The 27,468-nt window shown below is 38.3% G+C and overlaps 1 protein-coding gene across 1 annotated transcript in view; it reads right to left on the bottom strand.

The window, feature by feature from the left end:
* The window catches only part of rgs3a (regulator of G protein signaling 3a), a 155,563-nt gene extending 128,689 nt beyond the window's left edge, over positions 1 to 26,874 (bottom strand). The window contains exons 1-5 of the mRNA XM_085413984.1: positions 26,757 to 26,874; positions 10,178 to 10,228; positions 7,227 to 7,285; positions 7,044 to 7,138; positions 2,566 to 2,634 (exon numbers count right to left, since the gene is read on the bottom strand). Of these exons, the coding sequence (XP_085270110.1) occupies positions 2,566 to 2,634; positions 7,044 to 7,138; positions 7,227 to 7,285; positions 10,178 to 10,228; positions 26,757 to 26,835 (353 nt within the window). The 5' untranslated portion in view covers positions 26,836 to 26,874. The remainder of the gene's footprint in view (positions 1 to 2,565; positions 2,635 to 7,043; positions 7,139 to 7,226; positions 7,286 to 10,177; positions 10,229 to 26,756) is intronic.
* Between the last annotated feature and the right edge of the window lie 594 nt (positions 26,875 to 27,468).

Below are 27,468 nucleotides of genomic sequence, written 5' to 3'. Positions count from 1 at the left end.
AAAAAAAAACACTGACCACTTTTAAACCATTTGGAGGAAGACACGTGGTGAGCGATGTTGGTTTCATGGTTTCTGCCACTGAAAGATACTTAACTAACACTGGCATATTATTTTTTACCACATTATATGAGCTGTATCGTTATTTGGTCTTTATCAATATCAACATCAAATTTAGCTCTATAGCACATTTATTTAAAAGAAATAAAGTTGACCAAAGTGCTTTACAACTAGTTTAGAACAAGAGAAAACAATAGAAAAACAAATACAGATAAATGAGATGAGGTCTTTATGTATGTTAAACGGTTGCCTTTGGTAAAGAAGAATTTTGTAGTTTGTGACATCAGAAAACGTTGTAATTGTTCCAATGTTGTTTCAGTGTTGTAATTGTGATTGCTTAAACTTATCAAGATCTTTGATTTGAGACACCTTGATAAGAGACAATTGCTTCTAAAAGTGTCTGAATGGAGACTCAGTGTAAGCACATGAGAGATATTCCTCTAAAGTCTATTAGGGTGCGTGCAAAATGGTATAGAACAGATCAAATTGCTTCACCACTCTAGTTGTGGCACCTTCCTTTATTATGATAAACATATTTAAATATTCATTAGTGCACCAAATGCATCACTGGAAATTGTTTTCCAATCTGTATCTCGTGATAGATGTTAAACAAGAGTACTAAGCTGTTTTGTTTGTTGGACATTTAATAATGTAAATGTACGGTATATAAGTGGGTTTTTATTGTTGTCACAAATCCCTTTGAAATGAGTGCTAAAGACTTGGTGCTAAAGGAGAGAGCGATGGTCTTTTCACATCAACACCTAATATACACAATATTGTATTGCCAGCCACCTGTCATAATGAGAAATTGGTACTTTGTAGATTCATCACAACTAACTCTGCAAAACAAATTACTTAAGAAAATAAAAGATGCTTATAGCACATCCAAAGGAGTCTTTGTTACAGTATTTTTATCTCTTTTCTTCTGTTTTGTTTTCAAAATTATACAGTCAAGCACTGATGAAACACTGTGAAGCTTAGAGCATGCCACAGCTGCGAATAAACATTTCTGCTGTGCTGGCAGCAGGCCACCCGAGGCAGATTTGGTACAATGTAGACTTTCTTTAGATACAATAGAATAATTTGAACAGAGAAAATAAAGAAGCAGGATTATAATATGTACATGCGCAAACAGTCCAAACCAAGAGTGATTCAAGCACTTGTCTGAATTTCTGTCTGTCCCTTGTATCGTTTTGTGTATGTTTATATCACACATGAGAGGCAGCTGGAAGCCATACATATGATTGCTAATAACAACCAGAACCATGTCTGCAGATGCACTGACAAGATCTAAACCAATCTTTTTAATGTGCAAAAATATGAATATTACTTTGAATGAAATAAATACATGAAATACCCTTGAGTGCATGAGACTGGACTCAACAGATCCTTGAACTACTGTAGAAAACGGTCAGATGATTGTTGTTCATCTGAAGTGACAGACTGCATTCACTGAACAGATGCTGCCCTGGGTTATTACAGGGGACTGTAACATTGTCCTTGCTTTACAGAGCATCTGAAGAATCCACAGCTCTGTATGAGATGTCTTTCTGTTTACATGTGTTAAGAAAGCCTGCTAAACGCAAGTAAATCTTCAATAACCCGGGCTCTGTTCTGCACAATGAAAATCAGAACATCTAATCTTTAACTTAATGGATATACCTGGCCAGAAGGAGGGCTTAGTGCCTACCGGTTGAGGAAAATTACACTTGGAATCTGAGAAATAACTAAAAGATAAAAAAGATATCAAAGCAATCAGGCAGAGATTTTATCCGGCCTCATACCATATAGACATTTGGTGTGAATGAGGCTTAATTGCTTACCAAAGATGCGAAAATCGCTCTTAATCTGTGTCCCAGAAACTGTTCCCAAAAGGTCTTTATCTTTATAATCATTCCATGATCTGAACTTGACCACTAATGTAAGTCTGCCCCTTGCATATAAAACAACTGCATCTTTTGGAATACTTGCTAAATATATATTGGGCTGTTTTTTGTTTTGTTTTTAATGCAGAAAACAGGACATTTAAGGAAAATGCTGTGAAGACTGGCGTGAAGATTTTTACTGTTTTCTTCAGCAGAGGCTTGAAGGAGCCATGAAGTGTTTTCTTCAGCATTTCCAAAATAACAGAAACACTTTTCTTCTTTCCTCTCAATACAACATTGCACAACGAAATTTGTGACTCACTCAACCATGTGTCCTCCATCCCCAGCAATGACACTGTTTCAGCTTAAGTCTGCTAAGGCAGGCAGGCGAGAGTAACACATTCCCTCTGCCAGACTCAGATACGAAAAACACTACACACACTGCAGGCAGCAGCATTAATTATAAAATAATACATGAAGTGTTGTGCCTTTGCAAAGATGTAGAAACACCAATGTGCAACATTTCAACACAAGTATAAAAAGGCATTATTATATTATTATTATTATTACTATATTATTATATAATTTTTACTGTCACGTTATCGTCAGCAACATCACCTTCGTTAACTTTCCCAGCAGTTACCTTGTTTTGGAGTTGGAGTTCCACATTGTAAAAAGAAGTCTCTTATGAAGGCCCCTCTCACTGACAACACTGAAAACAAAGAAAGGAAACTAGGTCAAGTACTTTCTAAATTGAGACAGTGTGTTTATGCAGACAAATGGTAGGAAAGGTAATGTTGAGACACAATTTACACATCAGTCTTTTAAATATTTCAACTTGAGCCAAAAATGTGCCGCTTATCCTGGGGCCTGATCTTGCTTCAACACAGCAAAGAGACAAACGGGAAAAGGAGAGCGAGCGGATTGAACTGAAAAAAAGAAATCGGGGGGTCCACTGTGACTTCAGATGCACTCCTGATTAGTGTGTGTGTTGCTAGCTGCATTCTGAAAATGTCTATACAGTTGCTGTTAGGCAATATAGCCTTGACGTTATATTACAATAATTTTTCAAGAAACTCCGCATTAGTGATATTTCTGACAATAAAGATAAAAAACTGTACATTTTACCAGCGATTGCAGCTGGCAGGCAGCAGTATTTATTAGTGCAACAAAAATGAAAGGGCATTTTTCATTCTTCTTTCCCAATGAGGTTCTGCCATTGATGATAGACTGCCTAATTCAAAATGTGAATCGACTGCCACAAGGTGCCAGAAGCTTTAGCATTGTAGTGCAAAAGTAGGTACACAGCAAAGTCAAATGTAAGCACAAAAGTAGCCTAGGCTGTATTTTCCCTGGAAATCTTAAGTGAAATTATAAAATACCTGCTTAAGTCTCTGTTTAAGAAACACTGAAAATTAGGTTCACGTTGCAACTCGTTATGAGCTGCACAATATTTTCATATAATAAAACAAATTTTTCTGCCTGCCAAGTTTGACTTTTTTAACCAGTTGCTTGATGCTCTTCTTTCCCACAGTGTAACAAGAGTAGTAATTTCCATCCACCGTTTGCTCTTCATATGTCATGCAACTAGCAAGCACTCCAGTGATGCTTCACTGAGTCATTTGTTTAATTTTGGATCACACATCACCAGCTGCTAGCATTTCTTCTTTGTGTATCTCCACTGCACAATGGTGTGAATTTGCCTCGTGTGGTTTCCACCTCTAGTGCCAACAGTTTCCTTGCATATTTTGCAAAGCACTGCGCTTTGTTACAGGTCCCTTTTTAGCTGTGGTCACGGGGGTGCTGACTGCTTTGGCTCTCAGACATGTCTTGGGTTGTCTAGCTGTTGTGCATCCGAAAGAGTAAGCATTAGTGCTGCGCAACACTGCAAATTTTGCTCGATTTCACTGATTCCAATACTTTCAACCTATAATAGAAGTTCATGTAGGGGCGAGCAGTTTGTCATGATCTGTACATTCGGAACACCTTTTAATGACCAGCAATTCACCATGATTTTTACATCCACAATACTAAGTTTCTTCCTTTTATTTCTCAGGTTTTCTTATGTTCTTAAATTCTGTCATCTTGTCCTATGTTTTTATCTCATTATATTATCTGATTATTTTATATGTAAAGCAGCCCAGCCTTACAACAGTTTATTATATCTCATATGTATCTCGACGTGTTGCTCAACACAAGTTTCAAAACAGTATTTTGTTTCCCTTTTTTCTCATGTGCTCTTAATAAAAAGCAAGAGAAAGTCCACCTCTGAAAACTGGGTGGTGCAGACTTTTCAAACCAGCAACATAAGTCCCAACAGTCCCAACATTTTTAAATACATTGGTAATTACAAATGCTGTTTACTTAGGGTTATGCATTAAAATATATATTTAAAAAGTAATGGGTTGTCATTAGGCAATTAGGTTTATCCATTAAACACTACTTGATTAATCCCAAAAAGTTGATTCTGTTCATCTGGATTTAGTGTTTTCAGTGGGAGAAACGTTTGGAAATAAGAGAATCAGCTTTTGGGGATTTCCTTACCAGGATGACTGAGCAGTCATCAAGAAACTACTTGAATAACTTTTACAAAAAATATAACGTCTGTCACATATTTTAAATGATTTTTGTCTTTGTTGCCATGGTGACACCGCAAAAAATACCAGCTCCTGACATATAGTCAGTGTTGGGACTAACGCGTTATTAAGTAACGCGTTACAGTAACTACGTTATTATTGTGGTAACGAGCACGGTAACTAGTTATTATGCCAAAACCAGGAACGCGTTACTCGTTACTGGGATTTAGATAGGCTCGTTACTCGTTACTTCGTGTGGTGGCTATCACGGAGCTTCCACAGATTCAATAACATTAGCAAGTGGTGGAGGCCAGCAGGTGGATGAAGGAAAAGGGAGGCAAGAGGAGAGACCCGAAGCGGCCGCTGGTCCGAGAGTGTCAGGTGAACAGGTAAGAAGTTATAACCTGCAGTCCATCTGGGTCAGATATGAACCAAGTTTAGGTGGAGTTTATTTTCATTATGCTGACTTTTTCGTACTGCGTGCTAGCTAGCATGACGGAGTTTCTATACAGCTGGGTGGGTGCTATGTTACTGATGTTGAACTTTATTTTGTTCATAAGGTTAATTATTAGAGTTGGGGGCGATCGTGGCTCAAGAGTTGGGGGTTCGCCTTGTAATCGGAAGGTTGCCGGTCCGAGCCCCGGCTTGGACAGTCTCGGTCATTGTGTCCTTGGGCAAGACACTTCACCCGTTGCCTACTGGTGGTGGTCAGAGGGCCTGGTGGCGCCAGTGTCCGGCAGCCTCGCCTCTGTCAGTGCGCCCCAGGGTGGCTGTGGCTACAATGTAGCTTGCCATCACCAGTGTGTGAATGTGTGTGTGAATGGGTGGATGACTGGATATGTAAAGCGCTTTGGGGTCCTTAGGGACTAGTAAAGCGCTATATAAATACAGGCCATTTACCATTTGCCAACCGTCCTGTAAAAAAAAGAATTTCTCGTATTCAGAGAAAATATTACGCGTTTCGTGTTGAGGTGAAAAGGAACAGTTTGTCCTGGACTTCAGCTACAATGAAAAAGACACAAAGCTGGAGTTATTCTGTGTTTACGCTGCACAGCAGCCTCTTCTTCTCTCATCCTCTCACCCTCCCTCTCCTGTTTCTACTTCAATCATGAAACTGATCAATGATCAGCTGATCAGCTTTTCTCTCTTGTTTGTTTATCGCCCACTTTGCGCCAGAAAGAGGAAACCAGCGGATGTCGCGGTAAACAACAGCAGCACTTTTAAGCTTGATCAGCTGTTGTTAGAATTTATTTAATATTAATTTCTAGTATCAGCTGATGTTTGCTGGAGCCACAGCTGTAAAGCTGCTGGTCATGATATGGTTTGGTTATCTGGTGAGAGGGAAACATGAAGATGAAACCAGGAGATGTCCTTACTGGATCATCAGACCTGTGATGGAGAAACAGGTTTACCTTTTAGGTGACATGAATGAGTTGAAGAGAAGTTATGAACTGTTTCTGAGAGACAAATAACACCAGGATCCTTTTTTAGGTACCTGACAGCTGGTAACTGTGCAGGGGCGGGTCTAGCAAAGTATTGCCTGGGGTCCATGTAGGGCATTAAAAGGGAAAGGGGGGTCACAAGGAAATAATTTCTTATTCTCATTTAAAATGTCTCACTTTTAAAAAAATAATTATCTGAGTCTTACAACAAACAATTGATAGATTGATGCATATATACCATCAGAACAGTGTACATCACTGTCACAACAGTGTTTGTTTTCATTCAAAGGCTTTATGATTTTTCCTATAATGGTGGGCCGGTCTCTAGTCAAAATGCCCGGGACGATTTTTTTGTCCCAGTCCAGCTCTGTATGCAGCTCAGCTGCAGTCTGGTGTTACCTACATCTTCCCATTCAGAAGGTCGAATTTCCGAGTTCTGAGTACAATCGAAAGCACCACGACTGCAGTTTTTGTGTTGGATGTAAAAAGCAGGCTAGGATAGAATCAGGCGTGGGATTTCTCTCGTGGAAATGTGCACATTATTTTTTCCTTTCTATTGGTAGGTGGCACAGTGCACTTGTGGCAAGTAAGCAAGCTAGAATACTGGCAATCTTGCTGGGTATCCAGTTATGGAAGCAACACATTAACAAGAGAATTCTGAGTAAAACCAAAGTTACTTTCCCTAGTAACTAGTTACTCTGAAAGTAACGAGTAACTTGAAGTAACTGAGTTACGTTTGATAGAACTAGTAATGTAACTGAGTTACTAATTTAAAGTAACTTACCCAACACTGCATATAGTATATGTCTCAGTGAAATGCATTACTTGTAAATTTGCGCACAATGACATGAAACACCAATAACATGAAACACCAATAACATGAAACACCAATAACATGAAACAACAATAACATATGCTACATTTTTTGTAAATATTTCGATTACAGTATGACACTTAATACCGGCATGAATGTTTATAACAGTATTAATACAAACAGTATGATATGGCACAGCCCTAGTCACTGTCAGGGCAACATCAACAGAGACTGCAGCTTATCACATTAATGCAAATGATGCAAGATGAGCAACTGGATAAAGTCTTACAAGTAAAAGGTTCGTAAGAAGATGGGGTTCCTACAGCGGGGGACCATCTGAGTCTTCTGTCTTTCTAAGGGATCAGAATCTGGAAACAAGCCAACCTGAGGAGAAGAGGAAAAAAACAGTACTAACTACTGTCTTAGAGTTTCCACAATGGCTTTTTTCATCATTCTGTTCTGTAGCACATACCTTAACATAAGAGTCACATGGCTCCTGGCTCTCATTCAGCACGTCTCTCGCCTTCAAAACTGTGAATAAGTACAAATACCACATAATACATTTTAATGACTTTCTGGTCACATTAATAAAGAACATCAATGCTCTGTTCATGTTCCAAAAATGTACAAAAAAAAGGTTTGTTCACATTTAGCACGTGTGTGCGTGTACTTCTGCACCACAGGGTAGAAAATATAAAAGCATATGTACCAGGCAAGCTCTTTTTTTCTTTCTAAATAACAAAGGGCTGCCATGTTTAGCTTGTCGGATTCCTATTAACTCACCCCCGAGTTTTTGCTTCTCATTGGAGCATGTGAAAAACGAATAAGAGGCTGTCTGACGTGTGAAATAACAAGCTGTGAAAATGATTTGCAGGAAACCATAAAGTATTTCCAGTGGCTGAGAACTGAAAAAGGAAATCAGCATGCTTTCTAGAAACAGCTGCAATTCCTGTGAGTAAATCAGACTTTAATGAACTGTTCTCAGACCTTACCATTTCCAGTAAAGGCATTTTATTGTCGTGGTACAACACTAAATCAGAATTCATTCTTGTGTGTTTGCCTGGCTAAAAAAAGTAGCTTCTCTGTGGCTCAAACTCAGGATTTACCTGCAGTCATCATATAATCTAAAAGTGTACACTTTTTGCTAGTTATATTACTAGTCATATCAAGTAATATCATATCATGGCGTGTGAAGAACAGGTTAAAACTTCCAACAAAGAAATGTTAAATGAGCAGCCATTGTGTTGTAAATGAATGGGTATTTTGTTGATAAGAACAATGACTTGTACTAAAGTAAACATTATGAGTCAATGACTTAAAAATTTAAGACAGTACATCTTTCCATCCATTTTCTAAACCTTGCACAGGTTCAGGTTGCAGAGGCAGCAGCTTGAGCAGAGAAGCCCAGACTTCCCTCATCCTGGTCACCTCTTCCAGCTCATCAAGGTCCTGGGTCTGCCCTGGGGCTTTCTCCTGGTAGGACATGCCCAGAATATATTACCTGGGAGCCGTCCAAGGGGCACAGTCAGATGCCCGAAACACCCCAACCAGCTCCTTTTAATGTTGAGGAGCAACATTAAAGCTCCCTCTCGAATGACCAAGCTCCTCACCTTAGAGATAGAGTGAGGAACCCTATCTCTAAGGGAGAGCCCAGCAAGCCTTCGAAGGAATCGTATTTCTGCTGCTTGTATCCACAACCTTGTTCTTTCGGTCACTACCCACAGCTTGTGACCATGGGTAAGGGTAGGAATGTAGACTGACGGTAAATTCAGCTCAACTCTCTCTTCATCACAACAGATCTCGAATCGCCACCTTATCAAGGTTGAGGTGTTTGTGCGCTCCAGTGATCCTGGGAACTAAGTTGTCAGGAGTAATCTGCCTCACCCATGCAAATCCTGGGTGAGGGGCCAGACAAAAAGTGATTCAGGCAACCTCTATGCAACATAATAAATCACAGGTCCAGCATACCACGCCTGGGGCATGGTTAATTGGGTCCGACTCTGGAGTCAGGCTGGGTAGTACAGTTGGTGGCTGAACCTTAACCCATGGGGTCTATATTGTTCAGTGGTCTGTGGATCAGGTACCAGTCAGAGCTGGCGGTCCTGGTGCTCCGATCTAAAACTGGTTAAGTAATATAATAATAATAAAAATAAGACAAATCTATAAAACACTAAATATATTTAGTATAAATCTAATAAATCTAAAGTGGCCTGCATCTGGGTGCATGTAGTAACATTTTTTGGTGACCTTCAACTCTTCTTAAGCAACACTTTATTCGTGCAGTGCAAAACCAAAAGATCATATCAAGTCTCAATCCTATACTGCATGACCAAATATAGATGACATAGAGACATAACAGGGATGCAAAATATGTCTGGAAGGCTGCTTGCGGTTTGGTTGGTATGACTCCAAAATAAACAACTTCCCTTCTGTGGATTAATGTACCCACCAACCCAGGCACAGACTGTCGCCCATCGTAATTTGAGTGGTGCACGGTGCCATTTAACATTTATGTGATGCAAATTCAAGGCAGTGTCACAGTTCCTGAAACAGCCACTATCTCTGATCTACTAACACAAATACTATTTCGGTGTCCTTGAACACAATTTTTTGTCCATCTCATTATCACTTCCCACTTTTAAAGGGTGCAAAAATACACATTTGGACAGCTACAAAGAGTCATTTAGCTACTCACATCAGAGACCCAAGCTCAACTCATGCATGTCATAGACTTTATAATTATATTATTATTAACATTTGCAATTTAAAATAAGTTTAATAAATTTACACATTAAAAGCTATGCGGTATTTCCTGTTGAAATATTTATAAAGTCGTGTTGACTGTCACAAAAAACATGACCATTCATGTCCATGTGCATGTTGACAGATCGTGCATAATGATTATCCGGTCGCAGCAGATGGCCCCGCCCCTCCCTGAGCCTGGTTCTGCCGGAGGTTTCTTCCTGTTAAAAGGGAGTTTTTCCTTCCCACTGTCGCCAAAGTGCTCGCTCATAGGGGGTCATATGATTGTTGGGTTTTTCTCTGTACCTATAAGGCGCATTGAGGTGACTTTTGTTGTGATTTGGCGCTATATATAAATAAAATTGAATTGAATTGAAAATTGAATTATGTTTTATATTAAGAAACAATTTAAATAGATTGTTCTGCTATCAGACTAAGGTTGCCTTTCAATATTTTCAATATCATTTTATCAATATTTGACCATTCCCAAGCAGGAATGCATTGTTTTACAGCTCTATAGCAAAATGAAAACAATAAAAATGAAATGTTGAAACCAGGGCACTGATTGAGCATTCTGCTATTCTGTTTTCTTGACAAAGTTTATTTGTTTATTTTCACATTGAGGTTCTGCTTTCACAGAAATAAACAAAGGGAACATGAACGACCTATAACAGGACTCACCACTGACAACAAGCACTTCATTCTGTGGGATGACTGAAAGCTTGAGCTGACCTATGGAAAATAGGAGAAAGAATATTATAAAAAGCTGACAGATCACCCTCAGGTATTATATTTTATATTAAGGAACAGTTCAGCAACTTGCTATATTTTAAAGCATAGCTTAGCATTATATGATGGACCACTTTTGGCAGCAGTCTTGCTGCAGTTGTTAAACAGACTTGTACCATAACTGCTGACTGCCATACAGCCTTACAAAACTCACTATTCAACATTTTGAGCTATTTTTCATTTTTATTAGTTTTAATCTGTAGTTCTCACCGTCTATCAGTAGCTCCCATAATGAGATATTAATCCGAGGAATTGGATGCTCAGCGCATATGCAAATGCTTGTACCTTCACACCTCTTATTATGCCAAAAAAAATGGTCTACCACTGAATATAAGACGTCAGGCAGTAAGTTAAGAATTTCCTGGGTGTGGATCGATGTGTCACAGATGTGAGAACAGTATCAGCTTTTTCATTTAGCGCTCAGAAAAACTGATAAGTATATTTTCATATTTTTAACTGCTTTGTATCTGATATATAACTTTGACAGACATCTAAAGTTTGTTTTAAGGATCTCATCAGTCTGTTGAAATCGTCATAATGAAATACCACACTGACCTTTTTTTGTTTGTTTGTTAAACTTTGCAAGTATAATACCTGGTAAAGATTAAACAGCCTCTAGGGTCTGATAGCATTTGTGAGTGTGTGTTTGTGCAATTTCTGGCTGCAACTTGTGACTTTTTCTCACTTCAGTTTTTAGCATCAAGTCAAAGTCGCCAAAACTTTGTGTGTACGGCTGTCATCGTCCGCTATGACCTGTCACTTTTTCTCCTTCTTGCTCACACTTTCTGTCTACAGGTTTTTCTCTCTCTCTTCTTTCCTGTACGTTTCCACAACTTTAGGAGGTTTGCTAACCATGTTGACATGGCCACTGCTAACATCTCCTTTGTGCTATTTTTAATTAATCCTCCTCATAAAAGCACAGTCTGAAGCTAAAATGAGGGTGCCTCATTGTGTGATAACGCCACTGGCACTTCTGTAGCTGGGGTGCAAGAGATGTTTGTCGTTCCCACACTAAACTTGGCATGGTTTCGTGCTAGTGGCCGCAGTGGAAGAACAAAGTGAAAACACTGTGAGAAATATCTTCCTGGTCTGAACAGGACTCATATAAAATCGGTCATGAAGTAGCCCCAAAGTACCAAACTTCGCCTGCTGTATTTGGCAATGTTGATAAAAGCTCAACCAAAGAGATATGCAAAAAATCCAGATGAGCAAGAAAAAAAATAAGACCAAAGAAAGACAGTCTGAACACTGACAGCTGGGAGTCAGAGGTTATAGAAAAATAACATAGAATTATGTAATAAAGTATGGGTCATTTTCCAGAAAACATTTCAGTAAAGAACGATCTAATTATATGTAAACAGATAACTAAGGAATAGTGAGGTTTCATTGGTTTTACATTTGGTAAATGTCACTTTGTTGTTTCTAGTAAAAAAAAAAACATAGCTCATAAATAAAACACAGATGCAAGTGTTTTCCTTTTTTAAAGTCCCTGAACAATATATTTGTCCTATTTGACACAGATTAAATGAATGAAATGAGTTTAGTAAAGATAATATATTACATAGAATATACACAGTATAAGAAGTTATAAATATATATATATATAATAGCCATCTGGTTGGTAAGGTCCCATTATAAAGCCTATGAGCATTTTCACTGTTTATATTTGGTTGCTTTAACCTCCTAGGACCTGGCGTCCACATATGTGGACATCACATTTTCGGTTATTTAGACTAAAATACTCAATTTTGCTCTACATGGGCTTGATATCCACTTACAAGGACATTATACTGCTACTGTTCTATCAAAATTTTAAACCAATATCCTCATATGTGGCTCTTATTTTTCTTAAAAACAAAATAAGGTAAAAAAATAAAATAAAATAAAATCTGGTCATTCTTTGTTTTTACATTCATCGGGCTCCAATATGCCCAAATATCAAAGAGAAATTAAAAATGCATGCCGTGGAAGAGTTCGGGTCTTAGGAGGTTAAAGCTGTTGTTGACACCTGTTTGTCATGATACCACCCACCCAATAATCAGGTTACTAAGATGTGAAAGGAGTGGGATTGAAAGGGCTACAGGTGTAATAAATTGCCTTTCAGGAGGTGATGAGGGTGGATGCCAGGGTTAGTGATTGACTGGCGGGGATTTTGAAAGACTACTAAACATTGAGCTCTAAGTGCAGTGAGGAACCGTGACCCAAGACCGAGCACTGCACGAGCTGGCCCAAACATCACTGAAGTGAGTGAAGATGGGGACAGCCAAATGAACTTTGTGTTGGAAATCCACCAAGACTTGAAACAAGTGAATGAGGTTGTAGGGTAAGGGTGCCAAAGACTTCAATGCAAGGCTTAGCTTTTCAAACCCAGAAGCCAGATCCATCTTTAACAAATGTATATACAATTATGTTAACAGAACATAGGTTGCAAAGATTTAAGTTCCTGTTTCTTTATATAGATATTCAGTCTCCTCTTTTCCCACTTTGTACATCCTCAATGTCCTTGCCTCCATCTCTTGTGTTGGAGAGAGAGTGGTCGAGAAACAGCCATTTAACAAAAATGAGACATCCTTGCAACAAAGCTAACATTTAAAGTTGATGTCAGTTCAATATAAAATGTGACACAAGCACATTGTGTCACACTCTGTCACATTGTGTCAAGAGGACAATCTGTCCTCTGTTTGTTGTAGCCAGCTGCTGCAGTATTTTATCATATCAGATGGCATTGAACACAAACAGTGTTCATGACAACATATGGACTGTCATGGCCACTTTGATAGATACATATGGTTCAAATGTTTCTTAATGGAGATATCTAATCAGCCAATCACATGGCAGCAATTTAATATGTGAATATGATCAAGACCACATGCTGAAGTTCAAACTGCACAACAGAATGATGAGGAAAGGGGATTTAAGTGATTCTGATGTAGTATGGCTGTTGGTGCCAGATACTGTAGATTGGTGTGAATATTTCACAAGCTTCTGATTGACTGGAATTTTCTCACACAGCCATCTCTAGGGTTTACAGAGAACGAAAAAAAGAGAGAAAAAAGTGAGCAGTTCAAAATATCTTTTTGATTTTAGAGGTCAGAGGAGAATGGCCAGACTGCTTCACGTTGATAGGAAGGAAAAAGTAACTCAATTAACCACTATTTACAACCAGCGTATGCAAAAGAGCATCTCTTTTCGAACCTGGGATGTGCCAATATGGGAGATTCACATGACAGATGTGCAGCAGATGAGTGATGCTATCAAGTCGATATGGAGCAAAATCTCAGAGGAATGTTTCCAGCAACTCGTTGAATCTATGCCACAGAGAATTTAGAAAGTTCTTAAGGAAAAAGGGATCCAACCCAGTACTAGAAAGGTGTACCTAATAAAGTGACTGGTGAGTGTATTTAGGGCTACTTTTAACAAAATATGACAAGATATACCTGATCTTTAATCACACACATAGACTGTGAAGGGCAGAAAGTGTCTTAAATAATAAAATGTCCTATAAATGCAAAGATGTTTTTATTTCTAGAGTCCTCCTCCTGGCATTGTATATTCAAGCTGTACGTCACCCCTCTTTCATGCATCACAGGCAAAAACATTTCCTCAAAGGATACATCTGCACATCCTCTATTACTTCTCCAGCAAGCCTCCTCACTCCTGTCTCCTCCAAATGAATTTAAGGAACTGAGACATCTTTCAACACTGCATGCTAAAACTAACTCCAGATTGCAAGTAGGACAGAATAGACAAAAAAGTACACACCCTATCTATCAAAAACATCCACCAGAAAAAAAGAAAAAATCAAGAAATAACTGAATGTCATTTTTCTCTTTGAGCATCTTAACTCTTAACACAATCTGATTTCAAAGAGGCAGGTGTACTGCTTCTACAGGAGTCATAACAGTGTACTTCCTTTCTGTGATTAGTAAAATTTGTGTGGATGCAGTTTAAGACAAGAGGCACAACATATATGACATTGTCAACCCATTTTCACCCACAGCGCCTTCTAAAAACAGTGGAAAGAAGCTGTCCCCTCACTATAAGGCTTTTCTGGGAAGCTGATGACAGCAGAGACGGCCTGCAGCAAAGGACTGTAAAACCATTGGTAGATTATAGTAAGTGCCAATAAACAGAATTTATTAAGATGAACAAGCGAGACTTGAGTTAATGTCTTTAAAGCTGTAGGGCTTAAAGCATGATACAAAACAGGTCTTTTAACATAGAATTAATAAAGACTCTAACAGTAGGCATGCATCACGTTCAATGTCATTTTTTCTTTCTACATAACGTTACATCTAGTCACCATAACAAGTTTCTACTTTTGTTATTATTATGTAGTTACATACAAAAACATCATATGTGGAGTGGCTGTATGAACATAAACATAACTATGAATGCTGTGATGATTAAAATTATGTTTTTCACCTCTATACTCAACTATTTCCCTCCTGCAGCAGTTGTAGTAATATTACCATGAACCTTTTTCACACATTGGGGTGAGAAAAAGTGGTTTATTATAAGAGCCCAAACTAAATCCATTTAAAGATGTCCAGTAGTGTTTTGGCAAATATCTTGCTTAAAAGCTTTTGGTAACACTTTAAAATACTAATACAAACAAATTTCTTCCAGTCAGAGAATGTTGCATATAATTTAATGTTTGCTTGATGCATAAAGTTAAAAGATTAAAACTAATAAAACAACTTTTAAAAAGGGACTGTTCCATTTGATTACATTTTATTTGATGGATTATGCAGAAAAAGTAGAATTGGGCTGAAAGATCTCTCGCTTTATTACCTATTTAGGGGATAAATCATGTTTTAAAAAGTAACTAATTACTTTTGAAAATAAGTAATCAGGTTGTGTAATGGGATTACTTTTTTGGGAAGTAATCAGTAATTAGTTACTGATTACTTTTTTCAAGTAACTTGACCAACACTCTTCCTGTGTAATAGAATTTCAAAATATTTTATTTAAAATTACAATCAGTGTCGGTCAAATTACTTGAAAATAGTAATTAGTTACTAATTACTGATTATCTGAGCAGCGTGCTCAGTGCTTGCTCAGATTTTAAGTTTATGTTTTCGCTGTAGAAAGATTTCTTCTCACGCAGAGTGTAGTAGAAAGTGCAGTAACGCAGCGTGCTTACGGGAAAGTAACAGTAATCTAATAATTGTTTTGCAATAATAATCCCTATATTCGTTACCTGAAAAAGTAATCGGATTACACATTACTGCCCAATTCAGAATTGAATTGAATTGAATTGAATCTTTATTTTGAACATGTTAAAAAAAATCAATTACAATGTAATTATTTTTACTAATCAACACATAAAGGTAGGCACACTAGATAGAGACTGGACATACTGTAATTTAAGTAGTCTGGTAGGTGGGTAAGTAGGTCATTTTAAGTAATGTGTAACTTTAGTTATTTCACAGGAAAAGGGACACTCCTTTCCTGTGAACTTCTTTTCAAAGTCATGTTTGAGCAGTAAGTGTGAAAGAAAAAAAATTGTTAGACTTGGCTCCATCATTATAAGATCAGATACCGTAGTTACTTATCAGTACTTAAAATTACTAACAGTATAATCTTTTTTTGTAAAAAAACTGATTTCTTACCCCCTAACTGTAGTGTGTATTCCTTAAAGAATTTGTATGTAAATATAATTACACTGTAATTTCAAAATAAAATATAAGAATAAGAATTGCACCCTTAGTCGTGGGCTTTATTTTAAAGCGTTACAAAAATGTTGCACTTAATAAACACCAGAAACATATCGCTTCTGCTGTATTTTAATTTGCATAACACAGCAGGTGATACCATGGAAAATAGTTAATACTATCAAAATACAGTCACTGCCATATCACCTAACACAGAGAAAGAAAAAATTAAACCAAAAAGAGGCACTAAGTAGAAGAACAGAGCTGTCCTTACAGAAAGCACAATGACTGTCAGGGCAGGATGTCGACATTTTAGAAGCAGAGGTTACAGCCTGTGAGATGAGAACTGACTTAATCGAGCATAGCAGATGAGACAGCACACGGTGAGTCAGTATGTGCACAAGTGAAAACTCTCGACACATAAGCATGCACGCAATTCCACTCCAATGCCCTCATGGACAGAGAGCTACTATGTGCTGTAGCCATCAAACTAACCCTGTCATCCAAAAATAATCTCCATGCACAAGTGTTCTCTGTTTGGAGGCTATCCAGGTTGCGGTCAAGAAAAGATCACAGTCTTGAGCTTAATCATTACACAAGACAAGCTCAGAGCCACGCAAACAATACTGTGAAGCCGCACCTGAAAGATTAAAAGCTCATCAGGCAAAAAAAAAATGAAATGATAGAGTTTCTATTTTTCAGCAAAGCACAATGATGGATCAAATACCAAATTTGGCGTGCCAGACTACACACAGTACTGTGTTTTCTGCCACTCCTTTCTTAAGGTTTTGTAAGGAAAATGAGATCTTGACTTAAAAGTCAACAACCTTCAGTATGAACACCTTTATTTTTTCACACAGTGCGAACTCTCACTTTTATGCAATGTCTTTAAGTAGTCTTCAGGAACAGTTCTCCAGGCTTCTTGAAGGACATTCAAAGCTCTTCTTTGGATGTCAGCTGCCTTTAGATCAGCAGTCCCCAACCCCCGGGCCTCGGACCAGTACCGGTCCGTGAGTCGTTTGGTACCGGGCCGCGAGAGTTGAGGCTCAGGTGTGAAATGTATGGTTTTCAGGGTTTTTATCGGTTTTCAGCGTTATTTTGTTAACGTTTTTAACGTTAACTCGGTTTTCCTGGGTCTTTTCATGTGTGTTATGAATAAATCTTCTTTTTTTCGGTACCGGTACTAGTTTTATTTTGTTGCATTTATCCGCGACACCTTAAAGGCCGGTCCGTGAAAATATTGTCGGGCATAAACTGGTCCGTGGCGCAAAAAAGGTTGGGGACCGCTGCTTTAGATGATCCCATTCTACTTTAATAATGTTGAGGTCCAGGCTCTGAGGGGGCTAATCCATGACTGATAGTATTATACTTAGTGCTTTTCTATACAGTTATGCTTTTATTGCACTGGCCATGAGATCATTATGATCACTTTTACATGTTCATAATTCATCAATCTTTACAAAATCCAATAAAAGCAAAAATGCACCCAAAAATGAAACAAAACTTTGGATTCACCACTCCATCAGACCTGTTGCCACTGATTTTCAGTCCAGTTCTTGTGTAATTTGGCACACCTCTGCTTTTTCTGTTTCTCTTCCTTAAGTACTGACTTCTTGACTTCCCTTCCACTGAGACCCTTTCTGATGTGGCTTCAACAAACAGTACATGGATCAGCTGAACAGCCAGGTCCTGTGTCAGGTCTTTGCTGTATTCTCTTCTGTTTCTTAAGGACAACACTTTCAAATGCTGTTCATATGCTACAGATCGTTGTTTAGGCCTGCCGTTTGTTCCTTTGAAATGAGGGCTTGCTCAAGACCTTTGCTCAGCACTGTAAATTCAGTGAACTTCAATTGAATATATTGCTGTGATACCTTTAAAGATCCGAAGAAATGCACTCTACCTTTTTCTTCATCACTGCTTTGGCTTTTTAGATATGCAATGAATGTACCCTTGGGTGGCAAAGATGCTCTGCTGTCCTGCGTATTGAAGGATTCAGAGCAGGAATTTAAAATGCCAGGCTTATTCAGGTGAAGGTTAGGGGAAAACAAGCTCTCTTTGTTATAGAGATGCCAACCTGACAAGCTTTACAGAAAGGGAAAAAATTCTTTAATTAAAATAATACAGCACAATAAAAGGTCTAGAATGAGGCTTTTTGTAGCGACAGTAAAAACTAATGAGTCTCCTTAACAATAAAAGTATTCAGCAGGTTGCAGCAGCAGAGACGGTTACACTAAAAGAAATTAGACAGGAAAGAATAAAACACAAAACCCTGAAAATATTTATTAAATTGACTACACAGAAGAAGACGTGTGCGCTAGTGCGTGTGTGTGTGTGTGTGTGTGTGTGTGTGTGTGTGTGTGTGTGTGTGTGTGTGTGTGTGTGTGTGTGTGTGTGTGTGTGTGCATGTACATCTGTGTATGTGTGATGTGTGTGAGACACAGCCACAGTGTTGTAAAAATCCAAACTATTACCAACTACTAGACTCTGTTCATTTAAATGGAAATTAACACATAACTTCACTTCAATCCTTATTTAACTTCAATTTTTGCTCCATTCGTTTTTACACTAGAGATGTACCAACACACTCATGTATTATCAATTCACAAACTGGCATCAACTTTGGGAAAAGGCAAACTTACAGCAAGTAAAAAAACCTACCTAAGGTTTTACACAGTGAGCAAAGATATGTTATGTAAACTATGGCAATACTCCATATTAAATATTAAGTAGTGTTCTGTTTTATTTGCATCAAGCTATTTCCCTGAATGTGTTTTGTATCTATTTCTTCAAGCTGCACAACAAGTTACATAAATAGTGAAATCAGCTTGTCAGTGTTTTCTGATGTCATTCATTTGAATATCATAACTCATACAGCAGTGGTAAAATACTACAAGACAAATGCAATTCGAGCAAAGACATTTAAGGAGAGAGGCAGAGAGTGACAGCTTTAAAAAAAGAGACAAGATGAGAGAAACTTATACTGATGTGCTAGCTGTAGAATATGAGTACAGCAAAGTCAGAATACAGATTTACTGAATTTAAATCCACCAAAACACTTTCTAAGCTACACTATCTGCAGTACATTTAGGATGTCTTACATGTGCTGCATAAATGGCCCTAACCATAAAGACTTGCTTCATGTTCAAATGAGGGGACAGAGACAGCATACGTTTGAGTGACATCTGCATAAAGAATTGGCTGTTAGTCAGCGCAGTCCATTCTTCTCCCTCTCTCTTTAGTTTCTGCACAACCTCAAAGTAATTTCTTTCTATTTTCCATCACTATGCTGAAAAGCTGGCAAGGTAATCTTTTCATGAAATTCTGCTCTTTTTGTCCTTTAGTCTTACTCGTGGTGATTGTGACCAGTAAACTGAATTTTAACTTTATCTTTTCTCAGAAGGGCAGCGGGCTTATCCGCGTGCTGCTTTGATAAGGTCACATGTATGGGCTCCTTCTGGCGACGCATCGTATTTGAGCATCAACACCACCACTTCTGTGTCAGGGAGACCACACTACTGTTGTGTACTGATACTTTTTTTTGCTTTTCTCTCCTGCAAACAAGCATTTTTATCTTGGTCCTCCAGATCTTTGCTTGACTTCCACAGTCACGCTTAAATGCCATTTCCTGATGAAACTTTGGACATGGGATTTTTCAAGGTTCTTTATATTTTTACGGACTGCTGCTGCTTTGAAGGAATCGATTAGCCTCATTTAAAGTTGCCTGCACGGCTTACGTAACTCCATGGCTGTTAAGTGCTGCTACATTCACATTTAATGAATATAAAAAGCAACAATATTTGATAAAGGCCATATTTTGATGCATGTTTGTTGTCCAATTTCAATTGAGTTCACTTAAAAATTTGAAAAATGTGAAATATGCTACTAACACTTTCTTTTTTATTATTTTTCTTAAAATGCCCTTGCTATTTTCCACTCACTCAATTTAGGAATGAGCAGAGAAAAGGCCTCATGGAAGGGTTATGCCTTGTATTTGTATGTGTGTGTGTTTGTGTATGTGTAGGTCCTTGTTACTTTTTAGCTCGCCCTTATTCCTGTTGCCTTAATAGGCTTTGCTGCTTATTTGTTACATTTACATATGAAAACCTGCACCCCGAGATCATCCGGTCAGGCCATGCCAAGAGACACTGACAGTTAAAGCTGCCATTATCAGCATTAAGGAGCAAGAGAACAGAACAGCGGTAATCCCTGTTCGGTAACATCTTCTGTGAGAAAAGGAACCATTTTGAAAAGTTTGGAAACTGCTGTGTATGGGATTTAAAGTTTTCATCTGGGGAGAGTGCCAAATCATCCCATTTGATCCAAGGGAGGAACAAAGAGCAGATTTGATGAGAGGTGTCCTCTCGTCTCTTCACTGAATTTCTTTTAACAGGCTTGTTATATAACATCCAAAAAGCTCTTCTTCCGGGTTAGTTGCCAAAATCTCTGAAATGGAGCTCCTGCTGCATTATCTAATCAGGGCTTTAGATCAATTTTATTGTGTCCATTGACTCTACAGAGAGAGGCACCATATAATGTGAATATCTCCTGAAAGACAGAACTGCATTCTTCACTAGGTCAACAGGTCTCCAGAAATTTAGCAACTGGAAGACAGAACATATCATATTTCTAACAGATCTTGTCACATATTTGATGCTCTGTGCACTTCATAACAAAGAAACTTCAATTTACTGGCTGTTCTGAGGAAGGGATAAGAGATAAACGCTGCACGGGGTGAGACCATTAAGGAACACCCAAGTGTGTGTGCAGGGGGAAAAGCTGCCAAATGGAAAGCTGTTGTAATTTAGGGAATAATCTTTGTTCAAGTGCATGAACACATAAGTATTTTCCAAGTATTCAGCTTAGTGCATCCTCAATTGTTGCACTTACGTTATTCTAGGTTTCTTGCTTTTTTTTGCTTAGCTAAAAACAGTAGAGATATGATAGACAGCTCCCAGAAATAACAGTTCCTACAAAAACATGGAAGTCAGAGTTAGAGTATCCACAGAGAGCATTTAATCACAACTAGCAAGCACCTGTAGGTGATACAACTTTAAGAAAAAGTTTGAAAAAAATTAGTGGTTGCCCAGTGACTGCAGAGAATTTTTCGCATTGCGCAACTGACTAGGTAGTTGCAGTGACTAACTCTCAAGCGATTGCAAGGTGATGGTCTGGATCGCTTGGTGGGAGGCAACCTGTCTCCAAACTGTCACAGGCTGACTCAAACTGACTGCAATCACACTCAAACATACTGGTAAAGTTTTGCAAATAAATGTCACCTAAATAAGTGCCTAAATAATAAATGCAGACAGACTGCCAGCACCTTGCTATCCATCTGAGTCATGACTATGACTGTGTCATTTTGTAGTTACTGCAGCATCTATTTGGGAATTTTTGAATTTCTGTTTCAAGTCTATGAGATTCTGAATGTAGTTAGTTAATGAGAATTTCCACTGTATCCAGACAGTAACAGATTTACAACAGATCTGAACAGATTTGTCCTTTATGCTGATTTATGACAGTTAATTCCTGTTTTTTCACTTACAGATTTCATATAATTTGCAAATTCAAATTACAAGCCCAGCTGGCAACTGACTGCCAGTCTGTACAGACCTGGTCTGTGTCTCTGAAGCAGGCATTTTAAAAGACATCAAGATTGCAGGTTCATTGCACATGATCGCATAAGTTCATGGCAAAGCCTGAAAATGGACATGGACACGAGTTGCCTAGTCTCTTTTGATAGACCTCACAGGAAGTGAAACTTCAACTTGAGTGTAAAAATGACCAAATAAAGTATAAATAGCTGGTCCAGTGTGAGATTCAAACTCTAGTCTCTAGTGAGAAAGAAGTGACTCATGGCTTTGCCACCACCCCCTGCCTCCTAAGATCCACTTCAATGCACTTTCAAAGTGATAGCACTACAATTTGTGTTACAAATAAATACTACCTTTAACTCAACCCTTAAAATGTTACCTCAAAATGGCCAGATTTGCCATGAAGCCTTTGTTATTTTCTGTCGGACCAGCACCTATACACGACGTTGCAAATCTGAGATGGTCTTTAAATAAAATTTATTTTAAAACACAGTTTATTTTAAATCCACATAAAACACTTCATTTGGATTTCTTCTATGCTTCGTTTGCTGTTCCTCTATTCTCTCCCTTTCCAAGTCAGTTACACATCAAAATCTTTAAAATTTCAGATTAGGCACCAAAAAACCCCTGAAAAAAACATTTGCATTGCAGCTGGCAATAGGTTGTGTAAAGTTGTTTCACTGGTTTGTTTTGTGTTCACGATCCCCCTGAACAGTCCTAAGGGGCAAGAATAATTGGCAAGGGAGTGGAAGTGGCCTCAGTCTGTTGCTGCAAAATGTCCAGCATTATCAGAGAAGGATATCATCGACTTCAATTTGGAAAGGAGAAAACTATACTGCAGATAGCAAACGCCCAAGGGGAAGAGAAAGCATTAGGTCCTCACATTGTCCGCAGATGAAGTTCAGTGGTTGGCAGCGAAAAATCTTTCTCTAAGGGGTCCACAGGCACACTCAAACAAACAATAGAAGCTTTCTGAAAGAACTCAAGCTCGTGGCCAAATTTGACCCACTTTTGAAAGGGCACATTGTCAGGATGAACTCAGTGAGAGCCCACATGAAAAGATCATGCATTCCATAACGCCAAACCACAAAAATCATAGTAATAATACTTTCTTTTAGTTAAAGTGTCTGATGTCGGGTGCACCAAGCATTTGGTTCATTTTTTGAAATCCTTCCAAGAACTAAATATCCCCTCTGAAGACTACACAGGTCAGGCATATGAGAGAGGGGGTATCCAACATAACTTGTACAGCAACAGACAGAAATAATGTAAAGTGTTAGTTCAAGGCATAATCAATTATAATATGTTACTGCAAGTGTAAGATATTAGATGGCTTATTCAGGTTATTCAGGCCTGAGAGGGAGAATTTTGATTGTTTTATATGTTCGAGACGGTCAAAATGTTTAATCGTGCAACAAGGTGGGATGATTTATGCATTTTCTTAAAAAGTAACTGAAGACAATTTTTAAGGACACGTGTCTCAAAGTACAAACAAAAGCCCAACTATGAACAAATGTCAGCAAAATGTTTACACTAGTATGACTATAAATGCTCATCACACCCTGATACAATTAAAAGTTGTATACAGACCATGCTTCTCTCCATCTAGAATACACAAATTATTTAAAGGCACTTCACCTATATATGTGATATGTTCAACAGATCAAGGAACCCTTACTCATCAGTTTATTCAGACTAACAGATTACTGACTTTTTGGGGTCCTCTATTTGACTTTTTCACTGCTGCTTTTAATAGGTAGCTCCCTTTTCCCTCTTTCACAGTGTTATTTTTGATGGTTGATTTGAGCAGATCATTATGAGGCTCAGTCCATTTCCTTATCAATGCTATTAGCAAGAAAAATTCTGCTGGAAGTCCAGACCGATTCAGCTTTATTTATACAACACTTTAAAACAACAGTAGGTGGCTGAGGACATTAGGAAGTGTGTTACACCTACAGAAAATTAGATACACTAAGTCAAACAAAGCAGATCTCTTTCAGGAAAAAAATGCTTTATAGTCCCAGGTCTGATTGAATAGTTTAATGAATCTTCATTGGGCTCATGGACAAACAATGCAGTATTGTACTATGAAAATTCAAAACATGTTTTGTTTGTTGTTCATTTTGTTTTGTATACCTGCAACTTCTAAGTCTTAAAAACTAATAATCAGAAAAAGTTACTTAAAAAAGTAATCCTGACTAAAAATAGAACTACAGCTTCTTATATTAATACTAACATCAGCAATATAAATTGGATATTTAAAAAAAAAAAAAGCACTGTAAGTGCCTATTTTTTAAAACTTGAGGGAATAAAAATCACTTTTAAGTTACCACTGTTGCAACGTTTTCAGCTATTTCATCTTGAGTTGGGCAAAACTGTTGGTGTCTGTTAGGCAGTTGTGCCTAAAGGGAGGGTGTTTGTTATAAAGAGACTCACTTTCTGTGATCAGCTGTTGGAGATAAGTGGGTGGATCAGTTTTATGTTTTATGATAAAACAGCATCCGATGACACTAATTTGTGAGATTAGCGTCCACCCAGATAATCCAGTCCTCCTCTACATTTTTATCCAACTCAAATTCATGTTCAAACATGTAAACATGGCCCATAATTACCGGCTCACACACATCCTGCTAGGGTGTATTTGAGTGGCTGTCACTGTTTTAATTGGAGAACACTTAACGCATATGAATTGATGAGCTGTCTGAGCTGTCAGACTGTCAGGTTCCTCTGGGTCAAGGCTGTTTGTTTGCTTTCAGAGTGGATGGATGACTGCTGAGCAGGAGAGCATCTAATAATTTATGTCTTATATTAATAAAACAGTTTTCACTTGTATTTTGGGGCATTTTTCAGCATTTTGTGTGAGAAAGTTGTAGCTATAGTGTCTAGTTTTAGAGACTGCTTATAATAAAGTTCATTTGTGAACTCTTTTTAGTCAAATACATTGGGAGGAAAGTAGAAAGAGTATAATCTTGGGTCTTTTTTTTCTTTGTCCACAAGTATTTCACTTTCTCTTTCTTATCAACAGGAAAACAGTTGTCACTGATTGGATTTTTTTAAAGCAGTGCAGTGTGTCCATTTTTTCATGCTTTCATAGTCCTGTTCATTAGGAATACCCTGCCTGCAATTATAAGTCCAAAGTACAGTCAACTAATTTTCACAAAGTGAAATGTTGAAAGGATCATATAATATACACTATATTGCCAAAAGTATTCACTCATCCATCAAAATCATTGAATTCAGATGTTTCAGTTATGGCCACAGGTATATAAAATCAACAATCTAGGCATGCAGGCTGCTTATACAAACATTTGTGAAAGGGCTCTCAGGGGCTCAGTGAAATCCAGCAACTGGGAACAATAGCAACTCAGCCACGAAGTACTGGGTGTAAAATCAAAGAGCAGGATCAGTGGGTGTTGAGGCACATAGTGCACAGAGGTCATCAACTTTCTGCAGAGTCAATTGATACAGACCTACAAACCTCATGTGGCCTTCAGATCAGCTCAAGAACAGTAAGTAGAGAGCTTCGTGGAATGGATCTCCCTGGCTGAGCAGCTGCATCTAAGCCTTACATCACCAAATGCAAAGCGTCAGGTGCAGTGGAGTAAAGCGCACTGCCACTGGACTCCAGAGCAGAGCAGACGTGCTCTCTCAAATCACGCTTCTCTGTCTGGCAATCGGATGGACGAGTCTGTGTTTGGCAGTTGCCAGGAGAACTGTATTTTTCGGCCAAGTGTAAAGGTGGTGGTGGTGGTAGTTGGGGGGTGGGGTTGACATCTTAGACAATTTCGTGCTCCCAGCTTTGTGGGAACAGTTTTGGGATGATCTCTTTCTGTTTCTGTTTCAACATGGCTGCACACCAGTGCATAAAGCTAGGTCCATAAAGACATGGATGAGTGAGTTTGGTTAGAACTTGACCTAAACCCAGCAGTACACCTTTGGGATGAATTAGAGCAGAGACTGGGAGCTTTCTCGCTTAACATCAGTGTGTGAACTCACAAATTCACTTCTGGAAAAATTGGTAGAAAATTCCCATAAACACTCCTAAACCTGTAGAAAGCCTTCACAGAAGAGTTCAAGCTCTTATAGCTGCAAAGGCTGAGCTGACATCATATAAAGCCTCTGGATTAAGAATGGGGTGTTACTCAAGTTCATATGCATGTGAAGACAGATGAATTAATACTTTATATTATCTAACAGAGACACAATATAGTGTATCTCTGTTGTTAATTTCCACAAAGTTAATTTCCACAAAGTTAATTTCCACAAAGTGAATGTTGAAATATGTTGTAAAAATATAGGTATAAAAGTTAAAAGTTATGAGCAGAAACTGGAGGGATTGTGGGATAAAATTAATTCATTAATGGTCCACATTAAACACTGAAGTCAATAATTGGCTTGCGTAATGATCCCTTCTCCAGAGTTAGCCTGGAACTCTCTCTTAAAAAGAAAATTGACAGACAGGCATAACCTGTTTTCCTCCTTTTATCTGAAATATCAGCAGTTCTCTGGTACAGTAAAGCAATTTTTATTTGTGCTGTAACTACATGGGAATTTCACAATAAAATATAAAATGCTTTGATGTTTCACTACAAAGATAGGTGCTAATCTTCTGCTTAGGTCTTTAAAGTCAGCCACAGTTGGAACTTGCCTCTGGCTTCCTGCTTGCACACCCACACATGCATCACAGGCATAAAATACAAAAGTCCCCCCCACAACTTTAACCACACCCCTGTAATACCTTATCCATATTAATTTACTCTATACTGACTGATAAATACTGGATAATGGATGAGGCTTTCGTCTCGGTAAACAGTGCAGGTCGACCTCCTCCAGTTTGGATAATACCCTCCATAAATGATTCAATGTGTCATCGGATAAAGAGGAGAAGCCTCATTACCAGACTAAAGGACATGTTACTACATCTGAGCCCACTTGTTGCTGGGAGTAATATGCTTGTCAACTTAGATGCACTGCTGGATTGAATGCCTCTGGTGTCACAAACAGTGACACACGTTTTTATAAAATTAACACAATCCTTTACCAATGTGCCAATGTGGTCAGTAAATAACACATCCGGATAAGTGCCATTGCTAGCTCTTCTATACTCTCATAGTCATTGGTATTGGTGGGTTTATGCCAACCATATTTTACCAAAAATAGCACAGTGTCAGTCTAGCCCTACAGTATTCAGATGGTATTTCAAATAAAAGAAATTTACCTCACCATAGGTACTGACTACGAAGGATGATGTCTCTGAGGGATTGGCAGGGGGTTTCCGCAAGAAAACTCTGAGACACGTCATCTTGGAGAGAGCATGCTAGCTGCTACTGCAGACAGGGTGGTTTCAGTAGCTAAAAAGAAGACAGAGAAACCTGATCCTGCTTTGTTCATGAGCGTGTGTGTGTGTGTGTGTGTGTGTGTGTGTGTGTGTGTGTGTGTGTGTGTGTGTGTGTGTGTGTGTGTGTGTGTGTGTGTGTGTGTGTGTGTGCAGGCAGTCAGACAGAATAACAAACATATCTGACCCAGACCCTTTTTTATATATTTTGCTCCCAAGGAGCCGGAAATTTTTGTAACTTTTTACAATGGACTTGCTCAACAGCCCTCCATGGTTTTTGAAGGTCTTTCACAGTTGTCTTTCAGACATTGGCTGCTTTTTCATTCTTTTTCAGTCGTGACAGAGGAAGGTTTTTCTTTTTTGTTAAACCACGTAACACTGACTTATTTATCATTCACTAACAACTCAAACAACTGAAAAAGAGAAGCAATTTTAAATTTAGGCTCTTTCCAGGCTGTCACAAAAGCAGATAATTTGTTCCTAATCCTTTAGCTCAATCTGTGAAAAATGCCAGCAAGGTGATTCTCAAAGTGCTATTAGCTGAAAACCTGGCATATCTCAGCATGCCTTGCAGTGTATTCTTAAAAAATTAAGGAAACT

The sequence above is a fragment of the Rhamphochromis longiceps genome, linkage group LG7 (genome assembly GCF_057381845.1).
Source record: "Rhamphochromis longiceps isolate RC_006_pf linkage group LG7, R_longiceps_female_GT1.1, whole genome shotgun sequence".
Taxonomy (NCBI): Eukaryota; Metazoa; Chordata; class Actinopteri; order Cichliformes; family Cichlidae; genus Rhamphochromis; species Rhamphochromis longiceps.
Note: the sequence above shows the minus strand (reverse complement) of the source record. Positions and strands in the feature narration are given on the sequence as shown.